Raw genomic sequence first — 24,488 nt, forward strand, 5'->3', positions numbered from 1 at the left:
AAAAAGCCTCAAATCCCCAAAACCGAACCCAAGAACCTAGTTTCGTCGAAGTTAGTGAAGCTCGTCGGAGTGCATGTGGTGATCACTAGAGAAGAAGGCATGCACAAATCTCCACGCACAATCATGAGGTCAGTAATTTAACATATGGCTCCTCCTACTCCTATATATATATGAACAAATATCTTCCAAAGTTCTTTCTCTTTTAGTACTACACATGTTATTCTGAGGAAAAACATGACCAAACCAAGTTTTTCTTTCATGGTGACAGCTAGACTCTTGCTAAGAGATTTTGTCACCACAGAACCCCACTAGAATAACCTACATGTTATTTATCCATCCTAGAGTCCATGTCTAGCGCAACCTTTAGTTTTGGCAATAGCCACACAATCCTAAACTTGAATGACCACATGCTATTTATCCACAATGGTCCGTACCTAACGTGTTGCGTGCTATTTGGTTGTAAACCCCTAGTATACTGTGTGGATGCCAAATCGACAGGCACATTTCCAAATGCTTAATTTCACAGAACAGGTTGAAAAAACAGGACAGATTACTACAGGTGGCAATGACCTTCATCTTTATCGCATTGCATTCTAGCTTGTGGCTGTGTGACACGTTGGAGCACTCATTGACGACCTGCCATCGAATGGCTGAGCAACAAGTCACCTGCACAGGACTGTCCGGCTGAATGGCTGATGGGTCGAAGGCCCGCGAGGCCGTAACGCAACCACCTGCCCTATATCTCCTCCGCTCGGCTCGGTCGACGATATTTTGGGGCAACGACCTGCCTGATTCCACAAGCGGCGCCACACGTGGTGTGGCTCGATCCCTCCTCCGAGGCTAGCGTGGGGCGGGCTCAGCGGACGGTCACGGGCCGTCACGGGCCCTGCTCGCCGCAGACGATCCAAGGGGACGGGCCAGGCAGCGCACGTTCGATCTCGCCACCTGTCTGGCCCGTGGGGGAGGCGGAAGAGGCGACGCGACGCGGCTTTCCTTTATAAAGCCGAGCCCCCCAGCAGCATTCCCCCCACCCGGCACCGTAGAGTTTCTGTTCGGCGTCGGCCTTCAGCACCAGCGCCGGTGGCACAGGCAGGCACCGCCGCATCCGAGCCACTCGCGACCGAGCCGCCACGGCGAGGAGAGAATGGGGAGGGGAGGGATCGGAGGTGCGGTGGCCATGGAGACTGCCGACTCCACTCGGGCATTCGTCAAGGACGTCAAGCGCATCATCATCAAGGTGAATGGTCTATACATCCTCTGTTGTTTCTCTATTTTTTTTAATCGTCTCGTCTTGTGCGGATGCGGACGATGCTGTTCTGTTCGACTGCTCTTGTCCCGGGGACTAGTGATTTTTGCTCGCTGGAATGCGAGGGTTGAGAATTCAATCTCAATCTGATCTCACATTGTTTTGCGACGTGTTTGCAACAGTATTTTTTTAAAAATATTTTGGGGAAAAAATCGGTGATGTTTTCTTTTCATCCCCAACTCAAAGGGTTGTTCGCTTGGGGATCTGCGACCCCGTAAATATTTGTTGGGAAGGGAGGACGTTTTAATGTTTCTCAGGTGCTATTATTTCAGTCAGTGTTTCGCGTGTTCCCTGTTTTGGCGGAGCTGATTGACCTGCGATCGGTGAAACTTGGATGGGGAAAAACAAGTCCAGCTGTTTTTTTTAAAAAACAAGAACAACTCCAGATAGTTCAGATTCTTTTTTCGAGTAGCAGGACAGTCATTAGGATAGGATGTGTACTCAGTTGCAGTTGAAGATTCACATGCTAGATATTTTTGGATCCCTCACTAAACAAAGATGAGGATTAAAAATAAGCCGCAGATTTCTGTTTCAAACAAAAGAAATTGCGAGTTTTGTCGTCACGTTACCCGGTTTCATTTATTTATTATATGTCCTGTTGCTTGCAGGTGGGCACAGCTGTTGTAACTGGGCAGAATGGCCGATTGGCTATGGGCAGGCTTGGGTCTCTGTGTGAACAGGTAAATATTAAAAATATGCTTTCACCCATGGTGTTTGTGGTTTCAGACTTTCAGTCACTTAAATAGTAAGATTGCTTCATTATTCAGGTGAAACAACTGAACTTTCAAGGGTATGAGGTGATTCTGGTAACATCAGGCGCCGTTGGTGTTGGGAGGCAGAGGCTCCAGTACCGGAAGCTTATCCATAGCAGGTTGCAGAGAGTTTCAGACTCTATTAACGGCTTGCCAGTATCCTCTGGCTTAAGTATCTTTTGCTGACCATTTTCCTTGCTTGCAGCTTCGCTGATCTGCAGAACCCGCAGATGGACTTTGATGGAAAGGCCTGTGCTGCCGTTGGTCAAAGTGGTTTGATGGCGATATATGACACGATGTTCAGCCAAGTGAGTGTGCTTGATCTGACAAATTTGTATTCAACTTGTAATAAAAGAAGTTCGATGTTAAACTGTTTCTAACAGGATGTTTGTATGATTGCAGCTTGATGTAACGTCATCTCAACTTCTTGTAACGGACCGAGACTTTAAGGATCCAAGTTTTGGGGACCAGCTCCGTGAGACTGTTTTTGCGCTGTTGGATCTTAAAGTAATACCACTATTTAATGAGAACGATGCCATCAGTACCAGGAGACAACCATATGAGGTGTATTCCCTTAATTTGGTTTCTGCACTGGGAGTTTGATTTATTGCCATATATCAACCTTCCAAATCGGATAATAACGACAATATATATCGACCTTCCAAATCCGATAATAACGACAACTGAGCCCTTCTTTGTGTTTCTACTTTCTGATTGCAGTACTGAACTTATTTTGCAGGATCCATCTGGTATATTCTGGGATAACGACAGTCTGGCCGCTCTGTTGGCAGCAGAACTTAATGCTGACCTTCTTATCATGCTAAGTGATGTGGAGGGACTTTATAGTGGCCCACCAAGTGATCCTCAATCAAAGATCATCCACACATATGTTAATGAAAAACATGGGAAGCTAATTAGTTTCGGAGAAAAGTCTCGTGTTGGAAGAGGTGGCATGCAAGCTAAAGTGTTTGCTGCTGCTAATGCTGCATCAAAAGGCGTACCTGTTGTCATTGCCAGGTTTGTTAAACTCTTTTGATGTTATTTTAGAACAAAATGGAGAAATTTTCATATCTACTAAATATGCCACACCACCTCCTGACTCCTGCATATCCATCATACGGACCATATTTTCTACTATTAATGCTAATAGGGTACACTGTTGATACTCTGTTGTCTTTATAATCCAATTATCATTGTATTAATAGGGTATTTTAAATGTACCTCGGTGCAAAAGTTGGTAACAGTCGTGGAAAGTTAATGCCTATAAATTTGCATTAGGTGAGCTTGTATAGTTGTACTGCATATTTAATTGAATAGTGTTCTAAACATAGAATCCTGAATCTTGAAATTTCTGTTTGCAATGTTAAATCTTTGATTGCTTTGTTGAAGAGATGACGGTCTATCATTACCATAAATAGGCAAGCTTGTTGAGTTGTGCTTTTATATCCCTATTGAATATTGATCGCTCTACTCCCAACAGCAGCCTTGTGATTTACTACTGTGCTATATGAGCCTATGACAAATCTAGTAATGTTTACTTTTGGTGAACTTAGAATCTGACTTTGTTACTTTCTGTGCAGTGGATTTGCAACGGATAGCATTATTAAAGTTCTCAAAGGAGAAAAGATTGGTACACTTTTCCACAACGAAGCAAATCTGTGGGAGTGTTCCAAGGAAGCTACAGCCCGAGAGATGGCAGTTGCAGCAAGAGACTGTTCAAGACGCCTGCAGGTATAATTTTTCTTGAAACATGCAAACTATTTTAAATATAAGATTATCATAATATTTAGGTTTCCTGGTTGTCCTTACTAATTTATCGTGCTGTATGTTCCACCTTACAGAAGTTGTCATCAGAGGAGCGTAAGAAGATTTTACTAGATATTGCTGATGCTCTAGAAGCAAATGAGGATGCAATTAGGTCTGAAAATGAAGCTGATGTTGAAGCAGCACAAGGTGCTGGTTATGAGAAATCGTTGATTGCTAGGATGACCCTAAAGCCAGGAAAGGTAGTTTTCCATTTTATTCTTTTGCCCTTTAGTTTTTGTACTAAATATTATCTTCTTAAATGTGCTAATATTTTATTTTTGTATGTGTGTAGATAACAAACCTTGCAAGATCCATTCGTGCAATCGCTGACATGGAGGACCCTATTTCCCATACATTGAAAAGAACAGAGGTGAAACCTATAGATCAATTTTTTATATCTCAAATAGGAAAAACATACATGATGCGATATATTCTTTACCAGGGTTAGATGATAAGCTCCTGAATTCTAATTTTTAACCAATCAAGGACTCACTTTTTAGGTTGCTAAAGACCTCGTTTTTGAGAAAGCATATTGCCCATTGGGTGTTCTCCTCATTATTTTTGAGTCTCGCCCTGATGCATTGGTTCAGGTAACCTTTTTCAGAAATTAACTAAATAAACAATTATTGACAAAACCAATGATTATCTGTGATTGATATAATTTTGCACAGATTGCAACTTTAGCAATCCGAAGTGGGAATGGTCTTCTTTTGAAAGGAGGAAAAGAAGCTATGAGATCAAATGCAATATTACACAAGGTAGTATGGATTGAACTAGCTTTCTTGAGCTATTTGTACTGTAACAATACATCTCTTAGCTTAGATGGGGTTCCTAGTTATTAATTTGTGTTTTTCTTCATTAGGTCATAACTGGGGTGATTCCAGATGCTGTTGGTAAAAAGCTCATTGGCCTTGTGACTAGCAAAGATGAAATTGCTGACTTGCTAGCGGTGAGCATGTAATATGATTCTTTTTAATGATACTTGTGCATAAATATGTCTAAACTCAAAACTTTGCAGCTTGATGATGTCATTGACCTAGTCATTCCAAGGGGAAGTAAGAATCTTGTCTCCCAGATAAAAGCAACAACCAAGATTCCAGTCTTAGGCCATGCTGGTAAGATATATGTTAAATGGTTATATTAAATTTTAGTTAGAATTTAATTTGTGATTTAACACTGAACTAAGTTTTTCCATTTCTCTTCAGATGGTATCTGCCATGTTTACATTGATAAATCAGCTGACATGGATATGGCAAAACGTATAGTATTGGATGCTAAGGTTGATTATCCAGCTGCATGTAATGCAATGGTACATTCTCTTATTTAGTACCTTATTGATGCCATGTACATAGCTAATTTAGTAGTTCGGTGAGTGCAAAATATTCATTGGCCATGTTCCTCCGTTAAATTAATCATTTATTATTGTCCAATAGACACTTTCCTGGGGAAAAAAAGAAATTATACACTTTCTTGAAAAAATATCATAGCCTCATAGAAATATGGTCCTTGTTGAGCTGATAGGTTCCTTGAGCTGACTCCACAACATATACATTTCAACTCCTGCCTAGAAGACAAGCTTTTCCCTGCCAAAAATATCATAATATTTTACATTTCTATTTATTTTCTTATACCTTTAATATTTGCTAAACAAAATTTTATTGTTATTTGTTGAGCCATTTATTTAAGTTACTTATGTATTTTAAATTCAGCTCACAGTTTTGTGACTTGTAGCCCTAAATGAGTTCTTAAATCTCTATTTTCTAAGTTGGGTTACCTACCTCAACATATTTATTAAAATATTCTTTATCATCTTAGAAGAGCGTGGATTTCACTGAAGCCATTGGTTTATTTTAGAATATAATGTAGATTCTGTAACAATTTTGCAGGAAACATTACTTATTCATAAAGATCTGAGCAAGAGTGAGGGCCTTGATGATCTATTAGTGGAACTTGAAAAAGAAGGTCTGAATTCCAAATATATTACTTTCTTTCATTTGTTAGCAAAATGTGGATAAAAAATGATTCAGACACAGTAGTGAATACTGAATAGTTAGAATCAGTGTATCATTACTTTAAGTTTCATATTGCAGGAGTAGTCATTTATGGTGGTCCTATTGCACATGACAAACTGAAACTGCCCAAGGTAGATTCATTTCGTCATGAGTATAGCTCAATGGCATGCACCCTTGAATTTGTTGATGATGTGCATTCAGCAATTGATCATATAAATCGTTATGGAAGGTAAAGGTGGTTTTCTTTTTGGTATCTAACCTCACCACTTGTCTACCTTTGACCAAATTTGGTTTCTTTTCAGTGCACACACAGATTGCATTATCACAACTGATGAAAAGGCTGCAGAATCTTTTCTGCAGCAAGTTGATAGGTATTGAAGCTCTTTCCACCATTCTTGTGGTTGGAATTGCTTATCTAAGTATCATTTATGATTGATTTATTCGATAAAACTTCTGTTTTATGATGATTTTGAATTTAATGAGTGCCATGACATTTCTGTTGAACTGGAACAGTGCGGCTGTGTTTCATAATGCAAGCACAAGGTTCTGTGATGGGACGCGCTTTGGTCTAGGTGCAGAGGTGTACCCTTTTGACTCTGTTTTCTGCATACTACTATATGTACATACTTTTGTCATTTTATAACGTGAACAGTTTGGTTTTAGATGCCACGGCCATTTAATTCGATTTAGCTACTAAGATTTGCTTGAAACCTTGAATGGCTGAACTATTTATCAAGATAACAAAATCTTGTTTGAAGTACAAACCATTAAAGTAATGTAGTTTGTGAACAGCATTTTTCTTCTATCGAATGTTCGAACTGTGTTCTTTTTGCTGGAAGGATAATGGGGTATATGAAGTCTAAAACCATCCTGGAGAATCTTAGTAGGGTCAAATTAAACCATAGATGTGAAATTGGTGTAAGCTAAAAGGTTTAGGGTGTGATGCTGGTGCGCTTATCATCAAATTATTTCGCTTGTCTAATCTTGTCCAATGGCTTTGCATAGGTTGGCATAAGTACTGGGCGCATACATGCTCGTGGACCTGTTGGTGTTGATGGGCTTCTAACTACCCGCTGGTATGCTTTTAACACAATGAAATGTGTTTCCATATTTGATTGAGAGATTTTTTTTCCCCAGCTCTGATGCTTTATCATCACCAGAGGGAAATAATGTACTTTTGCTCAAGCTATTACTATGTCCACGTGATACTTATGATCTTTATCCTTTCACCATATGTAGCATTCTACGAGGTAGTGGACAAGTGGTAAATGGTGACAAGGGAGTGGTTTACACCCACAGGGATCTTCCGTTGCAATGAGGCAAGTGATGTTTCACGCGGCTTCAAAAGAATGCTTTACCATGGTCACTAAACATCAACTTGCGTCTTCACTTTACCACGGTCACTAATCACCAACTTGTGCCTTCTTTGCAGGAATAGAACCTCTGCTGGCGAACAATCGCTTGGAACAAATGGCTGGACTCCCCCGTTTAAGTACCTTTTCTTCATTCCATGGTGCAAAGATGATGTCTAGTGTCGTTTAAAAAAGAGGGGAAGGAACTGGTACTATGTAGTTCTGCGATGCCTGCTGCTCATTATGTTGGATTTGCTTGGACCATTTTGGTGCCTGTAAGGTGTACTTGTTGCTTGTTGTGTACTTGCCGGTGTAACTATGGTACTTCCTTCGAGACATCTGTATTAGAGGTGTGGTAGCTAGAGAGGTGCGATGGCTCCGGATGAAGTTTGTATCTGTTTCTAGGCTATGATAATGTGTGTTGTGCGCCTGAAATTTGTCAACTTAGATTCGTCTTGTGGAATGATTATGCAATGATGCCATCATACTGCCACTGGCGGCGGCCTGAGTGTCATGCGGAACCTGGCCACTGCATCTGACTATCAGAGGGAGGGAGGTGTTGGTCTGTTTCTGGAGCATGTGGGCTTGGCTTGCGGCACCCCCGAAGTTGCCGGACTGGGGCCGTGCACCTTGGCTCCTGGCCTTTTGAGTGATCTTTGAGTCAAAAACAGTGAACATATAGAAATTAATTGCATAAATAATTCATCAATAAAACACATCAAAATCTCACAAGACTATCAGGTCCCTTAATCTCCACAGTCCGTAATATTCAGAATGCAATGACCGCATCACATACCAGATCAATGGACACTGAAAAAATGTCTAAATGATTTGCAGCTTTATATCACAGGCACATAGCCAGATTAGTTGGCGTATACAAGATTCGTATCAATTGACATTGTCCATACACGGTTGCAGATTTAGTGTTGCAAATGTGACATGGACGAAGACTGCAAAGATGTGTTGAAGGGGGCTATCGTTACAAATTTGTCAAAATTGTCTGGTATGAGTGCCTTTTCTCCAGACTCAGTAATCAATCTGAGGCCCCCTCCTTCAAAGATATCACCATGCCTAGTCTAATGAAATAAGTTAGGCTGTACAGAATGGTGTAAAAAAAATGTCTCCTTCAGTGATCATCTAGTATAATCAGTAAGAGGAGTTTGCAACATCTTCACCAATAGTCCCTGCATGAGCAAACTCCATCCCTGAAGTGGTGAAACCGATTCACATCCCTCACGATAATCTCTCGCTCTGTGAATTTGGAGATGAACTTGGTGACTGAATGACAGTCCTCGCACAGCCTCAGGTTCTTGGTGATCCTGATAGGCTCTCCCCTGCTGGTGTTGATAAGCCCAAAAGCAACTGCCAATTTCTCACTATGGCCAAGCAGAATCCTCTCCTTTTCCTCCTCTTCAATATCATACAGAACAGTTCGTGTGTCAGGAACATAACCCTCGTTCTTCATCTGTGTCACAAACTCACCTATCAGGGCTTGCAGCTCCTCCACCTGTGGGTTCTTGTCATCCACAGAGCCAAAAGAGTACAGCTTCTTCTTAACCTCTATCCAGCTACAACCTGGCACCTTCTCCAAAGCATGCTCTTCAAGTAGCTCCTTTAGCACATCAACTTGGTTCTGCAATTTAGCTTGAGCATAAATATCTGCCAGCAGGATATAATTTCCAGCATTTCGGGGTTCAAGATCGAAGAGATGAGAGCATGCCATCTCAGCATACTCAACATGGCCATGAATCCTGCAAGCTCCAAGAAGTGAGCCCCAAACTTGAGGGCTTGGTCCAATGCGCATGCTCTGTATCAACTCCACAGCTTCATCCAAACGCCCAGCACGACCAAGAAGGTCAACCATGCAAGCATAGTGCTCTGCACGAGGTGTGACATTGTACTCCACCATTGATTCAAAGAGCTTCTTTCCCTCCTCCACAAATCCAGCATGGCTACAAGCCCCAAGCACACTGACAAATGTGATGATACTTGGTGAAATGCCCTCCTTGATCATCTCCTCAAACACTTGGAGTGACTCACGCCCAAAGCCATGCATTCCATATCCAGATATAAGTGAATTCCATGACACAACATCCCTCCTACGTCCTATCCAATCGAAGATGTACCGCCCGATTTGAAGGCATCCACATTTGATGTACATTGCCATCAATGCGTTGAGCACGGAAACAAGTGAGTCAAAACCCCTCCGAAGGATATATGCATGCAGCACTTTGCCCTGCCCAAGCGCATTCACCACAGCACAAGCATGCAAAACGCTAACAATTGTGATTGAGTTCGGTACCAGGTCTGCATCAGAAGCTATCATCTCCTGGAAGAGCTCAATCGCATCACCAGGGCGCTCATTCTTGGCGTAGCATCCAATCATGGCACTCCATGACACAACATTCCTCTCGGGCATCCAAGCAAACACACGCTCTGCATAGGTGACAATCCCAAGCTTCGCATAGCAGTCAATAAGAGTGGTGGCGACATGCGTGTGCAATCCATAGCCGCGACGAATGGCATGAGCGTGCATCTCCCGTACACGGGCAGAGGCCGGTGCGTGCGACGCTGACCCTGCAATGCAGGCCTTAAGCCCGTGCGCGTAGCTGTAGCTGTCGACGGGGACGCCTAGCCGGCCCATGTCGGCCAGACGCGCGAGCGCCTCCTCGCCATGGTCGGCGAGCGCGAGCGCCTTGAGCATCGCGTTCCACACGAAGATGTTCTTCTCGGGCGCCTCGTCGAACACCTGGCGCGCGGCCGGGAGCGCGCTGAGCGCTGCGTAGGCGTCGATGAGGCGGGTCGACAGGAAGGGGTCCGAGCGGAACACCGGGTCGGCCTCGAGCCGGCGGTGCACGGCGGCGGCGAGCGCGGCGTCCCCGGCCCGCGCGGCGGCGAGGAGGAGCGATTCGTAGGTGCGCTGCGTGGGCGCCGGGAGCCCCTGGAGGAGCGCCGCGGCCCGGGCGAGGCGCCCGTGGGCGCAGAGCGTCTGTATTAGGTGGTTGTCGTTCGCCGGCGAAGCGCCCGATGACGCGGGCGCGAGCGACGCGAGGCACCTGAGGCGCGTCAGCTTCGGCCGCCGGGACCCGAACGGGCGGTGGGGGAAGTGGAGTAGGGAGGTGTGCGGGGAGGCGGGGGCGGACATGGGGGTGGAGCGGAGGCGGAGGCGGCGGAAGGCGAGGAGGGGCTTCAGGCTTCACCGTGCGGCGGCGCGGGGGATATTTCGAGGTGGGTTAGGTTGGGTTTGGTCGGAGCTCGGACAGAGCGGGTGGAGAGCGGAGGCGGAACGAACGGAACGGGCAGCGCCGCGCGCAGGTGGAGGGAGAAGCGTGTACTGTACTACTCCGTAGATTTTTGAGGCTTGGAAGGCCAGTGGGCTCGTTTTCTGGAGCGGCGTGGTGTGTGTGTTGGGCTAGCAATGGGCCAGGATGAGAAACGTCGTTTCGGCTTCGGTCGGATGGTGAGATTTTATTGGTGAGTGGGCCAGCATAAGTATCCCATTTTGTAGTTGTACACGAACAGCCCAAAATGATGTTGTAACTTTGTAAGGCCGAAACTACCCTGTAAAAAAAAAAAAGACGACCACGACTGTCACGGTTGCCCGCTAGTGATGGATCAATGCTGCCTCTTGTCCGCGTGTTCCTCCTTTGTCTACTCTCCATGCGTTTGTTAGACATTGGATTAATTGTTGGGGTTGCCGAGACAAGCTCTATATAGAGCAACAGAGGGAAAACACCTGTGTTTTAGTTGGAGAACGAGAGATGCCGTCTGCTCATGAGAAATTGAGAATAGCCAGGTAACATTTGAAGACTTCAACGTCCCGTCCATTTCCCGCTTGGGCATCCATACGGAGTACTACTATTCATCTTGCACCTATATCAATCAGGCACCTAGCAAGCGCTGAGTGTGCTAGATACTAGTGCTATCAGGCTAGCAGCCGATGTGCCGATGACAGCTCGCGCTGGATTATCTCATGATTGCTCGACACCTGAAAAGAGACGCCAGGCCACAAAACCTCGGCGCGGCGCGGCGCGGCAGTCCGCACTAGCAGCAGGCACTCCCAGTCCCAGTCGAAAGGGGGCGTGCGCTGATGGGAAAGCGATGGCTGGTGCCGGCCGCATCCCCTGGCCAATCCCGCCCGCGCCCGGTGCCTACTGGACACTGCTCCTCCGTGTCATTTCCGATGAAAGCCCGCCAGTTATTCTATGCAGCAGAACAGTATGAGCCTGTCATTTCCGAGACAAAAGCAGGTGATGTGTGCCACTGCCAGTGCCAGTGGCGGGTAGTGGTGGGAGCAACCGGCCGCGGCAGCATCGTCGGCACAGCTTGCAGCTGCACTGCACCTTCGCTTGCCTCACCGCTTGCATCGGACCCGGATTGGCCAAGAGACACCGGGGGTGATGGCGCGTGATGCTGATACCAGACCAGACGGACCAAACCGAGCGGGCATTTTTAAAGGCGTTCCAAATCCAAACAGGGATCGGATCAGCCATATCTTAGAGTGGAAACGGCATATGCTTTTGATCATGTGCTTGTGTGTGGCTGGCCGTGCCCATGCTGGCTGGCGGAGGCTCCCGGAGATATGTGCAAAGGGAAAAAAAAAAGGCAATTGATTGGCGGTGGGGACGGAACAAAGCCTTGCTTTCGAGAGGCATGTACCTGGAGAAGGAAGCAAGCAGTGCAGCAGATGGAGGCCTCGTTTTACTGAAGCTTTCGACGGCGCCAATGGTGCGCCAAAGAGCTAGAAAATAACATAGGTTTCACCAATCATACCATACCATAACTAAGTTCCATACAAGTACTACTCTAGCTGCAGCTCTGAACTTTTCTTTTCTGAGAGTGAACACAGCACAAACTACTCATTGTTTCTGCAACAACAGTAGTACTATAAAAAAATTGGAGGACAAGATGAACAGCTAGCACACTTTTTATTTGGTATATATTCAGAAATTGACCTCGATTGATGTCATGACAACTTGACAAGTGCGCTAACGTTGTACTGGTAATTCGTACGCCACCAATTTTCGAAAGGAAAAAAACAATAGTACACCACCGACGTGTAGTGTTGTCAGCGGCTATTACATACGCGATAGGCCGAAAGAACATTTCAACCCCCCGAGGCCCTGAGTACCTGACGCCTAAAAAAGGACATGAGCAGTATTCTTTTAAATATGAACAGTAGCTACAGCAGGTGCTACGCCTTTCTTTAGAGGGTCCTGACAGCAGTCACTGACGTGCATGGATTCCTTCCAAACAAAAATACAACGTGCATGAAGCCAGTCAAGGATAATGGACCCCCAGAGAAGCCTATCTCCAGGTACCATTCTATATTGGCCAAAATCACAAATGTCTCATGCTGCAAAACCAAGAATCGCAGCTACTGCATGACAACGCATGCCAAGGCAACATGGTTGACAAAGCAGGATCCATCATATCTTTGCCATTTGGGGTACTGTGACGGTAGTTTAATCCAAAGATCAGAAGGTAAACCAATCAGCAGCTGACAGCCCCAACATAGTCTGTTAGCGTGACAAAACGGGCTACTAAACGTTAGCAAGTGGGCAAATCATACTTTTGTCCAGGCTTTAGGAGGCTACCCCGTACAAGGATGCAAGATGCATCACAAAATGTCTGCTTGCTTAGTAGTTTAATACACACAAAAAGGCAAGCAAATCAAGCTGAAAGACCAAGGCCAGTTGTTCATGTTGTCCAGGGACAAGTTAAATCTTCAGCACAGTGTACAGTAGCAGCATCCCCACTTTTGGTCATGAACAATAGCTGACTTTTTTTTTTCCTGGCATTTGGTAACACACACTTCCTTTGGGAATATGTGACAACGCCTAGACTTCACAATACCAGGCTAAAGGAACAGCAACAACGTCTCACCATATTTATAAAATCTCATCTCAGAGCAAACGTGTATTGGCAACTTGGGAAGGTATTCTCATGCTCTCTATTAGCCCAACAAGTCAAATATTTGACAGCACACCTCGATCTACAGGGGCTCACCAAGTCAGCAATGTTTCTTTCTCCACCCTCCAAAGAAATTGATTCAAACTGATCACGCCAAAGCCACCAAGTGATCCACTTATATACCATTCTAACATACTAGTAGCGGTACAATACAAGGTTATGCACCATCAGCAAACTGACAGATGCAGCAGCAGCAATAGCATTAGCAGCCATATCAGCCAACAAAATCATGCACCAAATGGCCACCCATCTCCTTGCCGAAATGCCGGTCCTGGCCTCCGAACGAACCCATCATGTAGGCATCACTGACCTCCTCCAGCCCGAAACGGTGGGCGAGGTTGGGCGGGAGGGACGCCGGGAGCGGCTCGGCGATGCACACCCTGTTGTTCTGGTGGAGGCCGAGGGTGAGGGACACACCACCGTTCCCCGCCCCGCCGATGCCGCTCATTGATCCGAGCTGCTGGTGGTGCTGCGATGACGCGAGGCTGTGCTGATGCTGCGGCGTCGACAGGCCATTGTATGCGAAGGTGACCTGCCCCTGCTGGATGGAGTGGGACATCTGGGAGAGCTCATCCGGGAAGCCCTGAGAGGCAGGGATGGCGTGGTTCCGAGTGATGCTGCTGCTTTGGCCGAGCTGGGAGTCCGAAGGATCGGAGGGCTTCCCGCTGCTCTCAGAAGAATGCTGGGTCTGGTGATGCATAGCGCGCTGGCTCTTGTCAAGGGCTGGATGCTTGTGGACCTGCCTCATCTCGAGGTTGTGGATTTCTTCCACCATCGGTTTCCACAGCCGGACTCTTGCATTGATAAACCAATTCGATACCTGCAAAGTGTTATAATAAACCATCAGAAAGTTTCAGGAATTAGAATTTAATACCAAATATGCCGAAACTAGTTGAAACAAGTACATAACAATCACTGTAATAAAAAGAACATGAGCTACTACTACCCTATCTTACTATCTATAGCAAAATTCAACAAGCAGCATGGCTATTTACCTGGTTCCGCGTTAAACCCGTCTGTTTAGCTAGCATTTGCTTGTCACCATCAGTTGGATATCTGGACAATTAGATTATCAGACAGAGATCCATGCCATTGGAGAATATTAAAAGGTGAATGAATCAACAATAGTCAAAAGGGGCACATATACAACAGTGCACACATTGACAATGTACAAGAAGGAACCAGGTGACCTTAGATCAGCACATCAAAGACAACTGTTGTGGTCAAGCACATTCAGTATCTTTATTATATCCATGGTTGAGCAATGTGGTATGTTGATGTTAAAGGAAGGTTGGACAAATAGACATCAAGCACTGATTGATATGGGATCTAACCAAAGGACAAAATTGACCAACTGTGGATCGGAAACCTTTTTCCACCATAAGCCAGGAAAGACTAGTACCAACAATTATGAAACTGACTGAACTCCAGATACAAACTCTAAAGTTACAAATTATCAGCAACTCAGCATCTTGAGGTTGTACCAATAATTTCGATGTAACTGATGATACACAATTTCAACTTTTAGATCATACATCATGCAAAGCAACTGTACTATGAAAGCTAAGCATAATCTGCAGAACAAACTAGTAAATCATTGTGGTACTATCTAAATTTGGTTGGAAGTAAAGCTCACTTTCAGAGTTGTCGTGACTGTGCTGCCATACCCATCAGACATAGGGTTCCTTACCAAACCAATGCAACAACGCACCTTACAGTACTTCGAAGTAATGAGTACTATCTAATAGAGATTGCAACAGCGTCCTTAGACCCACTAAGCAGGAACCTCCTGCATATTTATGATGGGAACAGCTCAAAAATGCATTTCACGTACAGGTATAAAGTCTGGGCAACCATCATGTTAGAAACTCCAACGTAATGATTTGGAAGCCATGGCATTCTATCACGCAAGTTTAACACAATGATTCGGACACCCAGGAATGTCTGCTGTGGTGTCACCAAAACATCTAATCCCATACTCTCTCCATGCATGTATCAAATCACAAATCATCATTTTAGAACGGCATCATGGCGCCATGTCCAACAAACAGCAACTCATCATGAATGGTCAAGTTGACAGGTCTCCATGCCCCATTAGCTACCTAGAGTAGATATTGAGCTTCCAATCCTAATCACTAAAAGTAACCTAAGAGTCATCGCGACGCTAATCATCCTTAACGTCATCATCATCTTGAAACAAGTGCACTGTAGTCATGTCCTAATGGCATTTCATTTCTATGCAAAAATGAACATTTTGAAAAGGCAAGAGGACTTACGGATGCAGGAAGTGTTCGAACAGCCAAGCACGAAGCACGGAGACGGCTCGCTCTGGGAGCCCACGCTGCGGCCGCCAGATGTTGTGCGGCTGGCCGAACGCAGCCACGCTGCTTGCTCTCTGGAGGGCGGCGGCACTGCCGCTGGCGAGCCCGAACATGGCGATGTCCTTGCTGAATCCCTCTTTGCTGGCAGCAGCCTTGGACGCGTTCCTCAGCTGGCTCAGTATCATGCCCTTGAGGCACTTGAAATGCTTCGCCATGGCCCTCAGCGCCATGGCCGCGAACGGAGCGGCGTTGCTGAACCCTGCGACCGTCTCGAACGAGTTGATCACAGTCTGGACCTGCTGGTAGTACAGTCGGTACCTCTTGCAAACCTAAGGGAAAAAAGGACGTTGTAATTATTGGATTACAACTCAATAAGGGAGGCTGCAATCATCATCTAAATTAGACAGCTAATAGCGTAATAGGCTTTTAAACAAAGAAGAAACTCCATGCTGGGAAAAGGGAGCAGGTTGCTTTTGTTTGCATGAAGACATGACATCAACAAAGCAGGCCTGCTTCCCAATTATGGAAGCGAGATGCCATTAAAGAACTCTGCCAAACACAATCGGCTATTCAGGGTGCCAAAAATGGAAGCTAGAGACATTTGTACGTGGATGCTCGCGTGTTGCTGCCCCATGCTCCCGGTCGCAGGGGACGCTACGACGAGCCAAGCAAGGACGAATCAACAGATTCAGGAAACATCTAAGAGGCGACGCCATTTTCCCCCCATCAGGTTATATTAGAAAGAGAGTTCATAGCAGTTAGCGTATTTTTACTTCTAATTTCATGTAGATTACAAGTACTATCTCTGAAGCAACTCCTGCTAAACAGCCGATCCAAATCCTACCACGTATCAGAAAATTGAACGAACACAACTGTTGAATGAACAGTACGAACTGTTAGAGCTCACAACCACGTAATGACTATAGCGAAAAAAAAACTCGGAAAGATGTCCTGTGAGTATCAACAGCAGAGGAAATCATCATCAAATCAAAAGCACATGCAACTACAGTGAACAAAAGCAGGCCACAACTGCAGTGGTGATGTGACCTCTATAAGCAAGATTCTTCTCCACCCAGAAGGAGCGATAATTGCAATTCCGGAACAAGGCCGGTGAATTAAAGATGCATGGAGCATGGAGGATGGATACCATGCCACAAGAAAACCTGGAAGGAGGAACCGAGACGAAGCCGGCAAAACAAGCAAGCAAGATAGCTAGAGCTCACCTCTTCCATCATGGAGATGAGCCTGGTCTTCTTCCACTGCTGCTCGGCGCCGGAGATCGGCCCAGCGTCGGAGGCGGCGCGGTCGGCGCCGTCCATGTCGTGATCGATGCCCTCCATCGGATCCGCGTCGAGCAGGCCCTCGTCGGAGGCGCTCCGGTCCACGCGCGGGGCAGCGCCTCCCACGTCGCAGATCTCCTCTAGCAGCTTCTCCGCGGGGGCGAGGAACCGGGACCGGCCGAGCACCGCCGCGTAGCCGGTGAAGGGCCCGAACGGCCCCGAGGGCGCGGCGAGCGTCCTCCTCGCCTGCGCGGGCGGCGGGTTCGAGGACGAGGAGGAGAGCGAGAGCGCGAAGTTCTGCGTCGGGATCTGCGACGAGAGCGGCGCGGCGAGGCCGTGGCCGTGCGGCGCCACGACGAGCTGCGCCTGCCCCGCCAGCGTGGGGCTGTGTGGGGAGTAGGACGACGTGGAGGAGGTCGCGTAGGAGTAGAACCCCGGCGGAGGCGGCGGCCACCCCGCCCCGGCGTGCTGCTGGTGCTGGTGGTGGTTCTGGTGCTGCGGGCCGGAAGCGGAGGCGTGCGGTGGCGAGTCGTCCGGCGGGAACCGCAGCTTCTCGCGGCGGCTGTGCTGCGGGACGTGGTAGAGCTGCTGCGCGGCCACGTGCTGTGCATGGTGGTGAAGCGGGAAGTCGCCGTGGCCGCGGCCGTGGCAGTGGGGCTCGGTGCCGCTCCCCGCCCCGGCGCCGTACCCTCCCGCGGCGGACGACATGGTGCGCGCGCGAGGGCGATCAAGCACGCGCGCGAGGGCGATCCTGCGCGCCCGCCTCGGGGCTCGCAGCAGGCGATCGAGAGCACCTGGCCCCCTGGAGGAGAGCGCCCGAGGCGTGGGCGTGGGCAAGTAGAGAGGCTAGAGGGGAAACGGCTCCGCACTTTCCGAGCGGCGGTCCTGCTGCCCGGCCCTGCGGTGCGCTGCGCTCTGCTGCCCCCTACCCCCTGCCGCCGCTGTAGCCTCCTCTCCCCTGCAGGCCTCCACCCCCGCCTTTTTATTCCGCCCCCCTTTCCATCCTCATCCCCGCTTTGCCCTGCCCCGGCCCGGGGACTCGACTGCTGCCGCTGTCGTTGGGTTCCGGGTGCCTTTCTTTCGGCAAAGCCGAGACCGAGAACTCAACCGAGAGAGGACCGGAGGCCTGGCGGAAAAGAGGGTAGCTAGAGCTAGCTGCGGCCTGTGCCCGCTGGAGGGGTAGGGCGATGGCGAGCCGTGAAAGCGAAAGCCGGAAAGCACAGAGCGACCAGGTGAGGCGCGGCGGCAGCAGGGGCGGAGCGGGAGGGGTAAAATAGACACCGCCCGCGCCCCTCCTGTACCTGTAGGAGTACGTTCTCTCTCCTCTCCGGACAAGGCTAATCCGTCCGTCCGGCTCGCTCTTGGCGGCGAGGGACGGACCACGGTAACTAAAGCCGGGCCAGGGTTTTACCGCGGCCTGGTTGGAGCCGGACGTGCACTTCCCTTCCCGCCCCTGCGCTGTTGGCACGCCGGCCCGCGTCGGTTTGACCACTCCAGGAAGCAGGAGTAGAAGACATTCCATGTGCAGCGCGATTAAGGCCACTTAATAAATGGAGTATGTACTAGCGCTAACTGGCCTGCACAGTGCCATCCACAGCTACTGCCGCTGCATGACCACACCCGCAGCGTGCTCCTAAATGTTCACAAATCAATGCGCCCCGTGCACCGCACACCGCTGCACGGCCACACCCGCAGCTCCTGTAGGAGTGAGCAGTAATCCTCAAAAATGGAATGCCTTGCGATAACCCCACGAACCGCTCCCTAGGTTAGGCGACGAAACCCCAGACCAGACGACCGTAACAAAGCCGCTAATTTGGCAGCTTGCGTTGGAGCTGCTGCGCCCCAACTGCGAGGAGAGGAGAGTACATGGGTGCGCTTTCCCCAGCCAAGCCTGCCCGCCTGGCGATCCCCAGCTTTCTTGACGCGAGTAGCAGCAGTGGCACTGTAGCTGCAGCGGCAGGAGGAGGGGGAAGCAGCAAATCATACGCGCCCTTCAATGCGCTGCCCTCCCAACCAAACCAAACCCGCCCATTGGGCACCGGGTCCGGGCCCACGGGTCACTCATAATTGGGCCCAAGAACAAGCAATCAACCCTCCCCCTGGCCCACCCCCGCGACAAGACCAAACATAGCACCCTGGCCCACGGCCCAGCCGGCTCCGCGTCACCCACCCCCGGCGCCCGCTACGCTACAGACGGCGACACGCCGACCGGCGGGGCCAGCACACCGTCCCCGTAACACCCGCGGCTTCCCGGGGATACGGGGGGCTCTCTTCCTGCCGTTCCGGGCCTCTGCGACGCACGTCACGCGTCAGCTGCCGGCCGGCGGGATTAGGGCGCCGCCGCGTAATGGCCGAGGATTACGACGGCATGATGCGTGCTGCTGCTGTGCAGAGCAGGGCTAGCGAAGCTTAGGCCTGGGAATATGACGTGGCTGCTGTTGCCCATTAACCACATCATCCACCCGTCCATTCGGGATCCGTCCATCCGCATGCAGAGAGGGAGATGCCGAGAGCACGGCCCTGGGTGAAGGAACCACTCCTCCGGGGGATAAGCTTTCGTCGTCACTGTAGTAGGCTCCTTCGTAGAGCCAGGGGTTAGGCTGCCTAGCTGTAGCATCTGCGTGACTGCATAAAATGGCGAAAGTGGAGCACCCTGGGTGCGCGCGCTACAGTAGAAGCACAGTAAACCTTTGGGCACGGGGCCCGCCCGGCAGCGTCGCTTTAGGGCACTGTGCAATCTTTCGTGTGAGCACATGCACACAGGCAAAAAGCAAAGCTGTGGTAGTCGTGTACTGCCGCAACAGGACCGTACTGCTAGAGCCGCACGTTTTCGATCGCTTGCTTGCCGCTGCCTGCTGGTAGCTGCTGTCACGTGGGACGCAAGGTGAGAGTTCAAATGCCGAGGTGAAGTTGAGACGCCGAGGTCGTTTGAGGTGAAACTTTGAACTCTTTTTTCACAACAACCTCCCCAGCCACCCAATCAAATCGACCGTACTGCTCCCTTTAGTTCCTATCTAAAGTTTGGACTAAAGTTTTACCTATTTAGATTAAAAACAAAAACTAAAATTATGAATAAAAATGATATTATCTCCGATCATTCCACGCACTACTCAGGACGCCTGCTAGCCGGTTCTGCTGTGCGCCGGGCAAATCTTCAAAATTTCTCATACATCAGAAAATTAGTCATACATTCCAAAAATTATCTATACATTCGAAACCATCACAGCTATGATCTACTAAACAAACTATCGGCTATCCAATCACAGAAACTGAGCATAATTTGATCTTCGTCCCCGTGACGTGTATTTGCTATATTACCTTGAGAAGATGATGCTTAGGACAATGGAACATAGTTTTCATCATGATCAACCAAATCAAAGTTCGCATCCAAAAAACTCTCTCGAATGAAATTATGAAGTGCCATGCATGCGATAATTATTTGACTTTACTTTGGCATCGGATAACTCGATAGATCTAACAAAATCCTCCACTTCATCTCAAAACTCCAAAAGACGATTACGAAGTGAAGAATGTGCATAATTAAATTGCTCTTTTTTACCTCTTGGTATTCGGCCTTATCGATACTTCGGGAGAGGATACCTTGTAACCTTAATACGTTGCAAAATAATTCGGTCGGTTTGGTACATTTGAAATAAATAAGCGGCAAGGGTATTTTCCAGAGTTTTTAGTCCACATTAATTCACTCCAAGGGATTAGAGGATTAAAGGTCCACATTTTAATCCCTATATTTCGTACTAAAGTGGTTAAAATGGATGAACTAAAGTTAGTCCGGGTAACCGAACAGGCCTAACAAAAAATAGTTTCAAAAAAAACAACAAGTAGTAGTACGTAATGTTTGGTCCACAGCAAATTGTCGGAGACGTATCGTCGCAGCCATTGATCACGCGTACAGGTACACGCAATGCGACATCCGTATGTGTACGCCCGCGCCCGGCCTGGTTGTCTTCAGGTGCTGCTGCGGTAGAAATGTCCGGACCAGCCTGCGCCCAGGTGTTGGCACCATCATATCATTGCTGTATTTCTTCAGCCCGTCACGCCGTGCTGTGCAGTGTGCATCGGAAACCGGTCACGGGCGAGATGGAGACGTGAAGCGAGGCAAAGCATGCATGCAGTGCACGGCTGCTCCTCTGCAGCTGCGCTCACCGATCGATATCACAGTGGTCATTCACGGCCAGCTGACCCAGCCGAGCCGGGTCGGGCCTCTGCTGCTTTGTTTTCTTGCCCCGCACCGCACTGATTCCAGGCTCCGGACGGGCACACCGCACAAGCACAGAGGCGATGGACGAGGGGGGAGGTGGCGTCGTCAGGCTCGGCTCGCGCTGTAGCGCTAGCGCAGCTGACAGCGCTGGGCAAAGGCTCGCACGGACACATGCGTGTCCTACGCCTGCCGCTGCATGGGGATACGTCTCCGTGGACGCTAGCGACCTGCGCTGCGCGGCCTGCCTCTGCAACGCGATCTTTTGCTTCGTGAGCGCGAGCCGCAGGCCGGGATCACGGAGAGAGAAGGGGGAAAGCGAAAGAAAAGGGGCACCACCCGCTCCGGGCACCGGGCATCAGTGCGTGCTGCGTCGTGCATGCATGATGCATGGATCGCTCCGTCCGCTTGCATCCAATCCACCACGGCGTTCCATCGCGCCAAAGCCGTCGCGAGCCTCGAGGAAAGCAAAGCAAGCATTGCTGGCTGCCTGCGGCTGGGGCCTGGGCTCATATCCGGACGCCGGCGATCGGGTGCGCCCGTTCCTCTATGCCCGCCGCTGTGTGCCTTGGCGCACGAGGCCGCACGATCCCCACGCCCCGCCCGTGCCCGTGGCCGTGCGTTCGCGACACTGTGCGAGCACCCTGGCGCGGCGCGGCGTTTGCCAGTTTCCCCGGGCGCACGTGCTAGCCGGCTACAGGCTTCCGTACGCGGCCCGGCCAGGCCAAGGACACGTGTGATCGCCACGTCCACGTCCGGCCCGGCCCTGCGAGCCGCGGCAGCGTAGAGCCACCACAGCGGCGCGCGCTCCTGCTGGGTTGCAATCATGGAGGGACACGGCACGGCAAAGTCACACATGCGTGCGAGGGCGCGCCTGTGGCCTGTAGGGATGGTCTAGGAACCGGGGACATCCAAATGCTACAGGGCTATGCGAGGAAGAGGGGCCCCGCGCTACTGTATGGAGCGTGCATGCACAGAGATGACTACATGCGTGTCAAAGCGGAAGGGTGAGACCGGAAAGGCAGCTTCATTGCGCGGTATGGGCGCGCTAGCTGCTCGCTCCATGGTTCCCACAGGGCCACAGGCCCGCACGGTCCAATGATTTGTAGCCAATTTTTGGTGCGCCGGGTAAAGTATCGGCTGCCTGCTTTGGCTGAAATGTAAAACTGCTAAGAAAAGGCTAGGCTAGAAATCTATGCTTAGGTCCCTAAGTGCCAAACACATGGACTAAAATGTGGACTAAATCCTTTAGTCCTCTGATCAAGAGTAGATTAAAGTGAACTAAACGGTCTTGGAGACACCTCTGCCCCTCATTTATTGCCTCCCTCCCGCCCAGCCCCCTCCGCCAACCTCCGTCCCGCCACCCTCCCTCACGCCACCCTAGCTACCGCAACCCCCGCTGCCGGCCTACCTCCCGTTGGGGGAGCCGGCGGCGATGGCTGGGGGAGCCATGACGGCAAACGAGCTCTTTGCGGGCGGCCGCATCTGGGCGTTCTACCCGGTGTTCAGCTTGGTGTTGACGACGCCGGCACCGAGCTCGAGGGCGCCGTTGGGCGACAGCTCCAGCTGGAGCAGGCACGGACGGGTCCGTCGCGTCCACATCCTCCTTGTTGTCTTCATCGTCGGCATCAACGGCAGACGCTGAAGCGGGGCTCGACGACGCGCTGCCTGACAGCTACTGCCTCTGGGCGCTCGGGTCGTCACCAACGTCCTCGCCCTTGTGGCCGCCGCGGAAGAGTGGGTCCACGGGCTCCATCACGCGGTGACGCCGCATCGAGGAGCTCGTCGTCGGCCGCAGCCACAGCGACGGGAAGCAGAAATCTCTCCCTTTAGGCCTTCACCTTCACGAATCTGAGCAGGGAGTTTCCATCTTCAAAATAGGAGTAATACCATCTTTGTTCATCTACATTAATGGACTTTAGTCCATAGATTCAAACAGGATAGGAACTAGTCCATGGACTAAAGAAACCAAATAGGCTTACCAAAGGAAGAAATTTTAAAGTGATAACGATAGCCATACAGGGGGCAGCGAATCTAAATAAGAGTGTGTTTAGTTCTCTGTCGCAAAATTGTAGGAATAGAGTCTAGGCAAGTTGCTTAGCTTGTTTGGAGTTGGAGTTAGAAACCGGTTTGGAAATGCGTTTCTTCCGCTTGCTAAATGCTAAGGCAAAAGTTGTTTCCCTTCCAAACTTTTCTGTGGCAGTTGTTTATGCTAGTTCGCGCATGGTTTTTCCAACTCTAGAGCCCACCTATCATTAGACTTGTGCGGATTGCAACATTTGACAAGAGATGTACCTAATTTTGGATGAGTACCAAACTGGTTCCAAGCCTACTTTAGATTTGCAATGCAGAAATCTAGCATTTCTTCGGAAATGAACCTCTAGGTAAGACAAAAGATATGTTTAGATACGTTGTAAGATCAACAGGTTTATGTCATTGTATATGGCACAACAACTAGCTACTGATACACGCGTGTAGGTATCGATTCTCACAGGTGTTGGAATAGGCTCTAGTCCGATTGGTTAGCTCATTTTGTGTTGGAGCTAACAACCAAGGTTGAAAACACACACCCTAAGGCATAGGCTGAGCCTCTCCTAGCGGATCCGTGGACAAAAACCTAGCATTTAATTGGCTTAAAACGTACGAAAAATAGGTGAAACTTTCTATGTAAGAATTTCTTTTTATCCTCAAAATGATGTTAAACTTGTAGGTAAAAAAGATGATGCACATGACTCCTAAGTTTGAAATATTTTGTATATGTTAGCAACAATTAGCCACTCATGCGTGCGTGTGCATTGTAGTGTTTGTGCGGAACCTATTTATATTCTGGTGGGTTTTGAGCTGGATTTAAAAACTTGTACAGAAGTGTGTCGTTTACATGTTTGAACTTCGTCGACGCACATAAGAGATGCAACAAATATTTTCTTTTTAGAAAAAAAAATGCCGTCCATTTAATTTTGCTATCTATGAATATGTGCTATTTGGATGGATTGACTGAAGTTTAAACGTCTAAACTTTAGCTATCTAAAATTAGCCTTGCTCTATTTGGTGTTCTATTTGGAGTCAGAACTAATTTTTAACCAACCTGTTGATAATATTTCATTTTACCTCTCGTAGGTGCGGGGAAGAAATGGTACGATTTTTAGTAGGAGGGTTTTTGATCTTTTACAATTCATGTCTAAAATTAACTGACATTAACTTAGTCTGAAGGGCTAATGAACTAAAATTGGGACCTTTAGCCCCACCATTTGAACATCGGGATTAATTTCTAGCTAACTAAAGTCTAAACAGGGCCTATGTATTGTTGAGTAAGAATTATGCCCCCATTTCTACCACAGGACTAGATCGTAAAGTAGCATATAGAAAAGAACTATAGAAAACTTGTAAGCATCTCTAGCTGCCATGAAAGTACATGGTTTTGTAGTTACAAACTGATGCTTTAAAGTACATAGGATTTCGAGTTCCTTAGG

At 48.6% G+C, this 24,488-nt stretch overlaps 3 protein-coding genes across 3 annotated transcripts; 1 reads left to right on the plus strand and 2 right to left on the minus strand.

Annotated features, from left to right (window-relative positions):
• The first annotated feature begins 1,014 nt into the window (after positions 1-1,014).
• On the plus strand, positions 1,015-7,671 carry LOC117857150 (delta-1-pyrroline-5-carboxylate synthase 2). The gene is made up of 21 exons (XM_034739658.2): positions 1,015-1,237; positions 1,915-1,986; positions 2,074-2,177; positions 2,264-2,366; positions 2,461-2,622; positions 2,798-3,075; positions 3,639-3,789; positions 3,900-4,064; positions 4,157-4,234; positions 4,365-4,454; positions 4,536-4,622; positions 4,727-4,813; positions 4,883-4,979; positions 5,070-5,173; positions 5,751-5,826; positions 5,955-6,105; positions 6,179-6,247; positions 6,390-6,456; positions 6,882-6,952; positions 7,116-7,195; positions 7,309-7,671. The coding sequence occupies exons 1-20, from the start codon at positions 1,145-1,147 to the stop codon at positions 7,192-7,194; spliced, it is 2,184 nt and encodes a 727-aa protein (XP_034595549.1). The 5' UTR covers positions 1,015-1,144; the 3' UTR covers position 7,195; positions 7,309-7,671.
• Positions 7,672-8,047: 376 nt separating this feature from the next.
• On the minus strand, positions 8,048-10,546 carry LOC117857151 (pentatricopeptide repeat-containing protein CRR2, chloroplastic). Its single transcript, XM_034739659.2, has one exon. It carries the CDS (start codon positions 10,371-10,373, stop codon positions 8,400-8,402), a length of 1,974 nt encoding a protein of 657 aa, XP_034595550.1. The 5' UTR covers positions 10,374-10,546; the 3' UTR covers positions 8,048-8,399.
• A 2,604-nt stretch (positions 10,547-13,150) lies between these two features.
• On the minus strand, positions 13,151-18,057 carry LOC117857559 (uncharacterized). The gene is made up of 4 exons (XM_034740288.2): positions 16,746-18,057; positions 15,478-15,851; positions 14,197-14,257; positions 13,151-14,021 (listed from the first exon to the last, which is right to left on the minus strand). The coding sequence occupies exons 1-4, from the start codon at positions 17,508-17,510 to the stop codon at positions 13,416-13,418; spliced, it is 1,806 nt and encodes a 601-aa protein (XP_034596179.1). The 5' UTR covers positions 17,511-18,057; the 3' UTR covers positions 13,151-13,415.
• Positions 18,058-24,488: the final 6,431 nt, after the last annotated feature.

Source organism: Setaria viridis, chromosome 5 (assembly GCF_005286985.2).
Source record: "Setaria viridis chromosome 5, Setaria_viridis_v4.0, whole genome shotgun sequence".
Classification (NCBI taxonomy): domain Eukaryota; kingdom Viridiplantae; phylum Streptophyta; class Magnoliopsida; order Poales; family Poaceae; genus Setaria; species Setaria viridis.